The sequence below is a fragment of the Hyperolius riggenbachi genome, chromosome 2, assembly GCF_040937935.1.
Source record: "Hyperolius riggenbachi isolate aHypRig1 chromosome 2, aHypRig1.pri, whole genome shotgun sequence".
NCBI lineage: Eukaryota > Metazoa > Chordata > Amphibia > Anura > Hyperoliidae > Hyperolius > Hyperolius riggenbachi.
In genome coordinates this window covers 341797358-341810434 of record NC_090647.1, presented here as the reverse complement: position 1 = coordinate 341810434, position 13077 = coordinate 341797358, and the positions used below count along the sequence as shown (strand labels likewise).

At 42.9% G+C, this 13077-nt stretch overlaps 1 protein-coding gene across 1 annotated transcript in view; it reads right to left on the bottom strand.

Moving 5' to 3' along the window:
• LOC137545045 (platelet-activating factor acetylhydrolase 2, cytoplasmic-like) overlaps positions 1-13077 on the bottom strand; it is a 107362-nt gene that overhangs the window by 55324 nt on the left and 38961 nt on the right. The window contains exons 3-4 of the mRNA XM_068266147.1: positions 7414-7510; positions 2226-2294 (exon numbers count right to left, since the gene is read on the bottom strand). Coding sequence (XP_068122248.1) covers positions 2226-2294; positions 7414-7510 — 166 coding nt within the window. The remainder of the gene's footprint in view (positions 1-2225; positions 2295-7413; positions 7511-13077) is intronic.

Below are 13077 nucleotides of genomic sequence, written 5' to 3'. Positions count from 1 at the left end.
GGCTGTGGAGTGTCTCACACTGAGAAATGCAATAGTACTATCAGAATACAGTGAAATAATAATGCACTGTAGTGGTTCTGTGCCTGCAACTTAATGAGGCAACAGCAGTAGTGTGCACGCAGCACTGGGTGTTAGTGGGCTGTGGAGTGTCACACACAAAAAAAACACAGGAGTCAGATGTGCTACCCCTCAAAAGGGCTGTTTGCTTTCACAGCTAGTGAGGAACAAGGACACAGGCCTATATAATGCTTTCCCTACCTAAGTGTGACCCTGCTCTCACTAACAGTCAGCAGCCAGCAGAGAATTAATACTGTAACTGCTTTTTTGATAGGGGGCAGGGCCCAGGAAGGGGTGCTAGCTGATTGGCTGCCATGTGTCTGCTGACTGTGAGGTAAGGGGTCAAAGTTGAGCTCAATGATGATGTACAGGGGGCAAATTGAACACGCCAAATATTCGCTGCGAATGCGAACAGCGTATGTTCACAGAATACTGCTCGCCAACGAACTGTTCAGACCATCTCTACTTACCTCCCAAATTCTCCCATTGTACCCAAATAAATTATATGCATATAATAAAAAAAAAAGACAAATAAAAATATATACATAAATAGTTACCTTAGGCCCGTTCACACTTGCGGTTTTGTCAAAACCGCACCGGATGTCCGGACCGCACCGGAGCCGGACCGGACCTGATCCGTACGGTTCCTATCCGGATCCGGTCCGGATCCGGTCCGTTTGCATCCGGTTTCCGTGCGGTGTGAACACGGTTGCGGTCCGGATCCGGTTTCTTAAGGAGATAACATCCTGTAAATACCTGGGGTCTGGGAGGTCAGCAGAAGGGTCTGGGGTCATTGTTGGAGACAGGTGGACGTGTGGAGACCATCCGTGGATACAGAGACTGCAGTTGGGACCATGGATCCAGGCATTTTTTACTCGTAAACCTGGGAATTCTCTCCTTCCTGTTGTTCGCCTCCTCGTTATCAGACATCAGACATGTTGCTGCCAAAACGAGCTCCAGCATGAAATCGCTGCTGCCCCACTCTTTGAACGCTGGGCCCATGTGGTCCCCATCCAAAATGCATAGGAAGTGGGGTAGAACGTCCGGTTTTTGTAGCCAGTGTGTTGTGCGCTCTCCGGCTCTCATTGCTTTGTATTGGCCGGATGGTGCAGTCCGGCTCCGCTCCGGATACGGCTGCCGGAGGAGCCGGACCAAAAAATAGCGCATGTTGGAACGGACGCCGGAGTCCGGATCCGGTCCGGCTCCGGTCCGGCAGAACGGACGCATGTGAACGGACGCATAGGCTTTCATTGCTATTGCCGTGCGTCCGTTCCGTCCGTTCTGCAAGCGGTCCGGCTCCGGCACGGCGATTCCGGACGGCCACCGCTAATGTAAACCGGGCCTTAGAGACTGAACTTTTAAATATATATGTCAAAAGGGTTTATTAATGTTATTCATGAAATTGTGGTCTTGTAATTAGTGATGGACGCAAAATTGAAAAAATGCACCTTAATTTCCAAATAAAATATTGGCGCCATACATTGTACTAGGGAAATATTTTTAAATGTTTTAATAACCGGGACAAATAAAATTTGTGAGTTTTAATTACAGTAGCATGTATAATTTTAAAAGTATAATGGCCAAAAACTGAAAAATAATTTTTTTCTTATTTTTCCAGTTAAAATGCATTTGAAATAAAATAATTCTTAGCAAAATGTACCACCTAAAGAAAGCCTAATTGGGGGTGAAAAAAAACAAGATATAGGGCCTGATTCACAAAGCGGTGCAAAGTGTTTGCACGCCTGTGAAAAGCCCTTTATCACGCCTAAACTCAGTTTAGGTGTGATAAAATGAAACTCTCGCGAAATTCCTGCGTGCAAAGATTTGCGCACGCAATCGCGCGGCGCACGGTGCAGTGCGCGCGATGCGCCCATTAAACCCTATGGGCGCTGCGCGCGAGATTGCGCGCGATAACCAGCACAAAGCGGTGCTAACTCAGCGGTGCAAAGGTTATCACGCCTAAAGTCTTTTAGGCGTGATAACGGAGTTATCACCGCTTTGTGACTCAGGCCCATAGACCGTTTCATTGTGATAAGTAGTAATAAAGTTATAGGCAAATTAATGAAAGGAGTGCTGAAAGGTGAAAATTGCTCTGGTACAGAAGGGGAAAACCCCTTCAGTAGTGAAGTGGTTAAGTGAACTATACAAGACATTCAATTTTTATTCACCTGTGCTCCACTGCAGCCACCAGGAAGCCATTAGATGCCAATTCTGAACACAGGGACGAGTATGCTCCTCTGAAAAAAAAAGACAAACTTTGCAAATGGCCCTTCAAAAATACAAAGCAAAAAAGTCTACAAGGGGAAGATGCCACAAGTATGAGGCTCATATTTCACAAGTAATGGCCTAAACACAACAACCGCACTTCTGTGCTGATTGCAACAACACATCAATGGTACAGACTGATACATACTGCTGAAAAATGCATAGAAGCGCTGTGCACTGTGTTGCCTGTGTGAGCTCACTGCTCATATTATTGTGTGAACATGTTCACTTCTCTGCACTGTAATGGACCACATTACAATAATGCACTTTCTATAGAGCGTTTCTAGATAACGTGTGCAATATTGTGCATGTTACAAACAAAATTCTTTATGCTAATAGCATGCTTGTTTTGACGCACGCTGTGGCTAGTTTCATACTAGGGCATGGCATTATATTATTATACTCATTACAACAAACAAAAGAAACTTTGTGGTGGCATATGATGTGCAATGCACGCAAAGTAACTGAGCAATGTGCACCTTCCTTGACAAATACTCAATGTGCATTCCTAGCCACGCACTTCATGTTCTGCCTTGTTGTAACTACGGAATCCATTACATCACAGCACAACTAACGAGTTGTGAACGGTTTATAGACTTTGAATGGCTACATGGGATAATCTGGACTGATGGAAAACTGCTGTTGAGACCTTATAAATGTGGTTTTGAGCAGGCTATTAAGCCTTTATTCATTGGATGTGGAATGCGGGATAAGTGTGCTAAGGCTCCCTTCACAATGGGGAGCTGTATTGCATTGCAGCATGGTGGCGTAGAGGTTAGCTCTCTCCCCTTGCAGCGCTGGGTCCCTGGTTCGAATCCCAGCCAGGGCACTATCTGCAAAGAGTTTGTATGTTCTCTCCGTGTCTGCGTGGGTTTCCTCCGGGCACTCAGGTTTCCTCCCACATTCCAAAAAACATACGGATAAGTTAATTGGCTCCCCCTAAAAAATTGGCCCTAGACTACAGTACTTACACTACATAATATAGACATATGGCAATGGTAGGGATTAGATTGTGAGCTCCTTTGAGGGACAGTTAGTGACAAGATATATATATATACACTGTACAGCGCTGCGTAATATGTCGGCGCTATATAAATACTAAATAATAATAATAAAAAAAAAAATAATAATGTAAAAATAATGCAATCAAAGACAACATTTACATGTAATGCAAAGCAGGCAAAGAAGAAACTGACCAATGATTGAAAAATATTGTGTGCGTCAACAAGTGTGATTTGAGCAACACACTCCATGTTCTGCGTTTTCTCAACATAATCCGTTGCATTACATCGCAATTATGAAGTGTAAACTGTCCATAGATTGAGTAGCACTGCATTACAGTGTGCAACAGTGTCCCTTACAGCGCAATACAACGTGTCAGTGTGAAAGTACCCTATAGAGCGAGACGTGGTCACTCTGAATACCGTTCCTTTTTTCTGTACTAAGGAATAAATTGGATTCTTAAAGGGGTTCTGTTGAGGGTTTTACCGAACAAATAAGAGGCACTTACCTGGGGCTTCTATCGGCCCCCTGTAGCTGTCATGTCCCGCGCCGTCCTCCTACGATCCTCCGTTCCCCGCCGCTGGTCCTGGTCTAATTATTCCTCTAATACAACTGCGGCTGCATGGCCGTGGCCGTGTGCGTGCATAAATCTAATCACAAAAAGGAAGAGAAAAAAAAAAAGCAAGCACTAAGAAACAACTGAAAGCAGTGTTTTTTCCAAGTACTGCTTTTGGCCATTTATTAGTCGTGTTTGCACCCGAATAATGAAGTTTCCTGTACATAAATTCTGAACTACCAAATTAAGAGATTTTATTTTTTCTTGCCACCAATTAAATATGTGCATACTACCGTAATTACAGCATATTTATGTATTCACACAATTAATATACCGGTACACATATGTAATTAGCAGCATGCATGCTAAAAATTAAAAGAATACTCAGAATTGGCAGTTCAGAAGATCTACGCAGGAAATTCTATTATTCAGTGCACTATTTACCAGCACTAGTGAAATAACATTCCAGAAGAGCGAATGTCAAGAGTCAGAAGGGCTCTGTTCATAACGTTGCAATAACAATGCACAAAATGACTAAGAGAGAGCGAATAGTGAACTAATGTTTTACCATTCTTTTTCCTTTAAGTGACACTGAAGCAAAAAAACAAAAACAAGTATGATATCATGAATTGTATGGGTAGCACAGATAATGAATAGAACATTAGTAGCAAACAAAAGAGTCTTATATTTTTATTTTCAGTTATATAGCTTTTTTTTTTTTTTTTTTCATTGCATCATTCTCTATTATTTGCAGTTTACGAACTACACTTAATATTTTAGATTATGAAACCGAGCAGAGCTAATGAACCTTTGAACTTACCTGTATTAAAACCTTATCAGAAGTTGTATTTCACGGTTTCGTTGAAGTATAAGTGCTTCAGAAAACAGCAGCACTCTTTGAACCAAATTGGTCAGAGAGCTCAAAGGTTCATTTACATAAATAACAACTGACTCTTCCTGTACTGGAAACAATATGAGGCTCATATCTTTGCTACTAATGTTCTATTTCTTAAGGTAGCCATACACTGGTCGATTTGCCATCAGATTCGACCAACAGACAGATCCCGGAGACCAGACCAGAGCGGAGAAGACAGCGGAGACCTGGGGAGTTGCGCCGGCAGAGCAAGTAATGTATTGCAGCTGTATTGCGTTGGTCGTCGAGCACTCGAACGCCGCTAGCGACGCACTCCCTACCTGCGGGGGATCGACGGTAATTTCCCGCACGGAGCGATCGACGTGATCAATCTATTTCGGGACGAAATAGATCGAAATTTAGCGTGTAGCGTGAACGATGTGACAGAAGATTCGATCCCAGTGATCGAATCTGCCGTCGATCGGCGGGGAATCGGCCTAGTGTATGGCCAGCTTTAGCTGTACTACACATACAATTCATTATCTCATAATTTTATTTTCACTTCAGATTCCCTTTAATGCAAGTCTATGAGGCTTCTGATTGCAACTCCGGGCTCTATCCTGTTCTCCTTTTGTACCCTTTTCAAAGCTAGATTATCAGGGAACAACACTTGTTTCCCCTTTCTATAGATGGGGTGTTATAAAAGTGCCAATTCAGATTTGAAAAAGTGGAGGAGAAAAAATGCCTACCTGAATGGGTCTATATATAGACCCACTTTGGAATTAATGATCCCAGCAGAGAATAGTGTCTTTTAATGAACTGCACAATGATGTTATTTTTTAATGCAGTCTATTCTTACAGTGAAAATTACAATTGTAACTATGACTAAGTAACATAACTTTTTGAATATGCATTAAATTGATTTATTTTATTGAAACTCCATAGAAATTGACAGAACTTTTCCATACTGCTTGACTATTTTATGATTACAGGAAACTGGGATTAAAGAAAAATGCGCAGGCTAGAATAGATTTTTTATAGATGTGATCAGATTAAGGTCTGGAACCCACTAGAAGCCTTTTCTAAGCACTTGTGATTTGAAAAGCTCTTGCTAATGTAATGCTATGGGTGTGATCCCACTTGAGCGATGTGATTTTATAAAAATCCCCCATAGCATTGCATTAGCAAGAGCTTTTTTCAAATCACTAGCGCTAAGAAAAGGCTTCTAGTGGGTTTGAGCCCTCAGGCTGGGTGCACACATAACATAGCGTGAAAGGCTGTTCTATGTTAATGTTTTCGTTTTTCGTGTGTTTTTATATTTCCATTTATGCAAATCACTAGGAAGACAACAGGAAGTTGAAATACAGCAAAAAAATATATATTTTGGGGGAAAAAACGCACATAAAAACGCATGAAAACGCATACTGTTGCGGCCCTATTGACTTTCATTATGTGCGTTTTTCATGCGTATATGAATATTTTGCAACAAAACCAGCATTTTAAAAAACGCAGGTTTGAAAACGCATAGAAAATGCATATGCGTTTTTTCCTGCGGCCCATAGACTTCCATTAGTGGGAAAAACACAGCTTTTTACACAATGCTAGCGTTTCTGCTATGTGTGCACACAGCCTAACACTTTTCATTGGCGGTCAAAAAAAAAAAAAAAAGCCCTACAGTTTTGGATACACTCACATGGGTAGAGAAAGAGCAAGTGCTCTTGACCAAGAAACACCTGTTCTATATATGGGTGAACAAAAGACCTCTGCCTCCTGCAAATGCACAGACTAAGCTTATGCACTTCTCAGCCCATATACACAGGTGCTGAGTACTGCATGCAATAGAGACATCGGTTCCACATAAAAGTGATACGTGTTAGCAGGTACACCTCGTGCAGGCTGCTCTCATGATACCCGCCCTAACCTCTCTCGAGCGTTACTTCATTTACTTAGGGGAACAAGTATGCAATGTGACTTGGGAGCGGCCTGCAGAAAAAAAAACATAACATAAGCCTGCACGAGGCGTACCTGCTAACACAATTGCTTTTATGTGGAACTGATGTCTCCATAGCATGCAGTACTCAGCACCTGTGTATATGGGCTGAGAAGAGCGTAAGCTTAGTCTGCATTTGCAGGAGGTGGAAGTCTTTTGTTCACCCATATTTAGGATAGGCGTTGCTTGGTCCGGAGCACTTGCTCTTTCTCTACCCATGTGAGTTTTGAATACACTACCGCTAGAAGGGCATATATTCAGCATATACAGGTTCACATCTTAATCTTGAATGTCTACAATGCGATAGCTGTAAGAGAGTGGACTGCATCCCATGTGTATATAATAATATCAAACAACTGTACTCAAACTGAAGGCAAACTGATTGAGCAGACTTTCTTATTTCTTTACCTAGACCACACTTAGAAGCATTCAATACCTTTCCTCCTCTTTTCCTCACTTTAATAAATAAAGGGCAACCTGGACTTGCTAAAAAGAGGTTCTTGCTGTTGATATGTGAATACCATTATGCTCTGAACAACTCTTGCTGTGGTCTCACATGTTCAAGGCGAGGATCTGCAACCTTTGCCACCTAATAGCACATGATTACTTTTACCATTCATAATCTAAATCCAAACCTACAGTAGGAGAACCTTAGTAAGTCAGTAAGTTTCTATATGGTACTCGGCTCACCTAAAGCTCCCAAGCCCATGAGAAAAGATGATAAGTGGTTTCCTGTCTTTGCCAGGCATCAAGTCTCCATTCCATATCACAGGTACCTGAGGACTTCCTGTAAAATATAAAACAAACAATAACTGACAGTCACATAAAATAATACAAAGCCACCAAATCCTTCTCTCTCTGGAAGATCTTCAGCAATGACACTTACGTGGGTTAAGAGAAATCACTCATACATTTTGGAATGTTGCAGTGACAATTTTCTTGTATAGAAAAACTATTCCTGGGTAGCACCTCAACCCAAGACATTTTTACAAGCAGATTGCAGTATGTTAACACCCCCAAGAGGAATTTCAAGTAGAATTAGCAGGTGTCCCTCTGTCCTACATCATTGAGAGGCTAAATAATCCTTAATCTGGGTTATACAGCGCAAGACTGGACACATTGACAGCACATTGTGGAAAACAGTCATAAGATTTAGTGAAAACACTAACATGTAAAAATACAAGGCAGGAATCTACTGTAGTTTTTTCAGAAGGACAGCAGTTGGAGCCTCTATACACCCCATTGCACTCAACTACCGTACTTGCCCTATTTTCCACAATGGCTCCTTGGAAGCAGCCCAAAAATATTTTGGGAGGTGGCCTAGCTGGGCTGCCAATTGCCCTGCCTCCATAGTTTGTGTGTGTGCATGCAGTGTCATATGAACATCTGGTTATGAGCCAATGGAGTGGAGGCTCGCAGTCGCCATAGAGGGGTACTTCACCCCCAAAGTTGAGGAGCCGTATCAGATGAGGCAGGCTGGAAACCTTCTGAAAAGTTTCTTGGAATTTGGGCTTAAAGTCCACTAGATACAGGGGGATGGTTAGACATACTGTGTGATCTGACAGTGCCTAAGGTGATTTTGCCAGAGACCTGTTTATAAACAGGGCCATTCAGCTCTGCCATGCCTTCATGTTTATAACCAGGGCAAGGCATATTTCTCATAGCACTCTGCCAAATACATATACAGAAGCTTTCCTACTCCTCGGCTATTGGTTTTGTCAACAGGTCGACTCAGCACACAGGCTTAGCCCAATCTAATAAGCCAGCATGACTGGGATGGTGGGGGGAAGGAAAAGGCTAGGCAGGATAAAGTTGACATCAGTGCATAGGTCAGGGAGAGACGAGGTTTATTGCTGAGGTTGAGCAAACCCCACCCATCTCAAGCAAAAGGTAAGGCAGGTAGAGTTAAGGGACGAGGGGAAAAAGAAGAGACAGGAAGTAATGGAGGTATTATCAGGGGACCACTAATACTTGGCTGCTTTTACCTCTGCAGTAGGACTGCAAGCAGTCTCAACCAGCCTCCCTAATACAGTAGTCCAGAGGGGGCAAATAAGGAAGAATGCAAGAGGTAGCACAATAATACCAATTAGATGGTTAAGGATGAGAGAAAGGGCCTTTGCTATGGGTAGCTGATGAATAAGGTGGCCATATGGTTGGGGTGAATTTGCAATAAATACAGTACATAGTGTGTCCACTCACTCAGTAGAAAATGCTTTTATAAGCTTTGAACCATTCATTGTATTATTTCAGACAAAGGGTTGTTGTGGCCAGTTCAGTCCAAGTCACAAGGTCTGAGTTGCTGTCTGTGCCAAGCAATACTCTTTTCTCTATTTAATTCCTCTCTTTGATCCGCTTTCCTCATCCCTTAGTTTTTGTTTACCCTCTCTCTGCTCCTCTGCACTCTATAATCAGCACTCTGCACTTTGTAATCCACTTCTCTCTTTTTCTTGGGATTTTATTACCACTTCCTACTCTGTTCTCCACCACTCCTTTCTCTCTTCTCCATGGCCACTGTGTGCTCCACTGTCCTCATGTTGCACTCCACTCCTCGCTCTCTCTCTCTCCAGTGATTGCAGGTCCCCCTCTGTACTTCTCTCACTTTAGCTGTTAGTGTTAGCCCCCAGTTTATATTCTGCTTTTCTCTCTCAACCACAATAATTGATGGTCCTCCCTTGTGCTTCTTTACTCTCTGCAGTAGATGGCAGTCCCAGAAACCTTCTGGCGCACAAGATAGCAAGACATACCACCTTAGGCACACCTATAGACCTGAGGAAGCGGCTGTGGCCGTGAAACGCGTTGTCATTTGTGCCCCAATAAAATTTAAGAAGTATTTACTACTACTTTACGTTTGAGTTTTACTACTATAAGGTAGGAACAAGACAACCTTTTTTACAATTATTATACCACCTACTAGAACTACTGATATAGGTCTATGGGTGCCTCCTTCCTTCCCCCAATTTCCAATTTGTGCTCTATTCTTCTCTCCTTCACAGTTGGTATTGGTCCCCACTCTGTGGTCTGCTCATCATCTTTTCCCCAGTCAGATCCCATCTCCATTCTGTGCTCCTCTGTCTCTCTCCTCTGCAGTGAGTGCCCATCCCCACTCTGTGCTCCTGTGTCTCTCTCCACTGCAGTCAGTGCCCACCACCACTCCATGATACCCTCTCTCTCCTCTGCAATCAGTGCCCATCCCCACTCTGTGCTCTTCTCTCTCTCCTCACAGTCAGTGCCAACCCCCACTCTCTGCTCCTCTGCAGTCAGTGCTCATCCCCACTCTGTGCTCCTCTCTCTTTCTTTACAGTCGGTGCCCATCCCCACTCTGTGCGTCTCACTCTCTCATCCACAGACAATGCACATCCCTACTCTGCGCACTGTTCCCCTCTGTCTTCTCTATAGTAACTGCTGGCTCTCTCCTGTGCTTCTCAATACTCTAATGTTGATGTCACACTTGCTTTGTTTTCTGTTCCTATTTCCTCCACGGATAGTGGCAATACCCACTCTGTGCTCCACTCCCTTTATCTCCATCACAGTCAGTGCTGGTTTCACTCTGTGCTTCTATCCTTTCTTTCTCCTTGTCAGTTCAGGCCGAATTAGGGAAAAACTGCGGTGGAAATTTGGGGGCAGCCCTAGGCCGTAATGTGAATTATGGCTACAGCAGCGCTCAGTCAGTGATTTGAGAGTCGTCAAAAGACGGAGCACAAATTATGATAAAGTGTAGTTCAGCCGCAAGCAATTGCTGGAAGCCGAATTACGTATTTACACAGAGTCTATGGCACCTGGAGGAGGAATAGTACTTAATGCCGCCAGGACTTTTGCAGGAGCATAGCGAGACATTTTTTCGGCTTAACCTTGTGCCTAAATTTCCCGGCGCCTTTATTTCATGTATGCGTTCAGGCCCCCTATGTGATTCTCTGTGCTCTGCTGCTTTTCCATTTCCATCTTTGCAATCTTCTCTTTTTCATGTGCTGGAAGTCTCCTTGCCTTCCTCTCCCAGGGCCATCCTCCCACTATGCTCCACATCCCTCTCTTTATTCCACTCTTATAGCATCTGATTTTATAGGTTTTCCTGTTTGTGTGTTGCATGTAAGCATTATCTACTGCACCAGATTTGTAAGATCAGCAATAGGTTTGTAGGCTTACAGGGAATGTAGCAGGCCTAGAAAAAAATCATAATAATTGGCCAGAGGAATCTCAGATTTCTGGACAGTGTGTATAGTGATCAGAAGGAAGAGAGAGTCATGAAACAGGCTGCATGGTGCTGATAAGATACACAGCAGTGCATCGTGCTAAATCCTGCTAAATGTAGGGTAATTGATAAACCTACTCCAAAGATCAACAAATATGGCAGTAGTCCAAAACGGAGAAAATATGTGAGCCATTCTGATAAATCCAGGATTATCCTATTTCCTAAGTCTAGATCATCACAGCAAGTATGATGATCAGGTTGTGATGAATTGGATAATCCTGGATTTGTCAGCTGGGCTCACATGGTCCTTCTCTAAAAATGGCCATGCCACTGCTGGCTGAGAATTAGACAAACACAGTTCAGCAATCAGCAATATTTAGCAGAGAATAGTGTTAAATATTCTATACAGAATATCATGATTTGAAGAAATGTGATTTATTGTATTTTTAGTATAAAAAATATTTATCATGAAGATATAAAACATTAGAAAAGAATACTTTATTTTTATACCTTCACATACTTTATATATGGCAAGTTCAGTAAGCAGAAAAGTGTCTTACTTTACTTCTGTAATTAGGCAGCCAAGTCTCCTGTCTTGGTTACTTGGGCGCGAGTGAGAGAGAAATATGGAGGGAGGGAGAATAAATGTTTCAGGCAGAGATTGGCCAAGATGATCTCTCGTCAACGCATCGGGGTCTGTCATACACACACATTCCTGACAGAGGCGGTCTTTAGCCGCCACCTTGGTCGAGTTTGATCTAATAGGCTTGATTCACAAACCGGTGCTAACTGTTAGAAACAGTTAGCACGTGAAATGCCGCTCGCAGTCTTTTCCGAGCGCAAAGTCCCACGATCACGCGATCGGACACAGACTTTTGTACACGATCGGCCGCCACAGGACTTTACGCACGGAAAAGACAGCGAGCAGCACTTCATGTGCTAACTGTTTAGCACGCCGGTGCTAACAGTTAGCTCCGGTTTGTCAATCAAGCCCAATGTGTGTACAAACCTTTAGTTCTATTTTGGTGTCCCAAAATATGCCCCATAATTAAAATTGCGGTATCTCAGCCGGGTTTGTGTTTGAATTCTATATAGGAGTGTACTTCTTCCTCTCATAGCCAACTGCTGCATTTTGCTGCAAGCTCAAATGACTTAACCTATACCCAGCAGATACATAACAGAGAAAATTATTTAAACAATAGATAACCAGGGCTGTGGAGTCAGAATCCGGGCAATTTTTGGGTACCTGGAGTCTGTATTTTCATATATGGAGTCAGAGGATTTTTGCACCAACTCCACAACCCTGGTAAGTATTAGACTAAGGAATCTGAGCAGTTTTGGGTACCTGGAGTTGACGGTTTCATAACCTAAGGAGATGATTTTTGTACCGATTCAACAGCCCTGTAGATAACACTCAGGGGCGGAGAACTATAGTGGTAAGTTACTGCTGACATTTCTGTGGTATCACTGCTTTTTTACCTTATTGTGTTTTTTTTTTCTCATAAAACCTCTGCAAATAAAAAGTTCTGCAGAGATTGTAGTGCATTTCCTGAACAGCAGGTGTAACTGACAAAATAGTGTGCAAAAATAGTGTGCAAGTGATTAGGGAGGCTGGCTGGTATCTTACTATTTTGGCAGTTAAACTAATGTTCAGGAAATGCTGCTGAAAACAAAGAAAACCCTGAGAATCCCCCATGAGGAGATGGACTGGCCCAAAACCTGACGGTTCTGTCAGATTTTAACTGCCTACTTTTTTTCATGATAGTGGTCCTTTAACATGAGTCCTTAGTTCAGATCAGATTTTCTGTGCAGAAAACCCACACAAAAACAGTCAAGTGTGTCCCCTGCCTAAGGCTCAGTCCATACTTGTGCGGATGCAGAACAGAAACAGAACGCTCATCTGCGAGGCGGATCCGTCCATTCTGCATCTGATTTGTGCAAAATACCCGATCATTCTGTGTCGTGTTCCGTGTATTACATCATGGCGGCGACGTGGAAGCGACAAAAACGGGCAACGCGGATGTTTTTGAGATTTCTGAGGCATTTCTACCTCAATGTAAGGTATAGGAAAGTTGAAAACCGCTCTGAAAAACGCTAGATCAGAGCGGTTTTCCAAGCGTTTTTGTTACAGTAGCTGTTCAGATACAACTGAACTGTAACGAAATGTA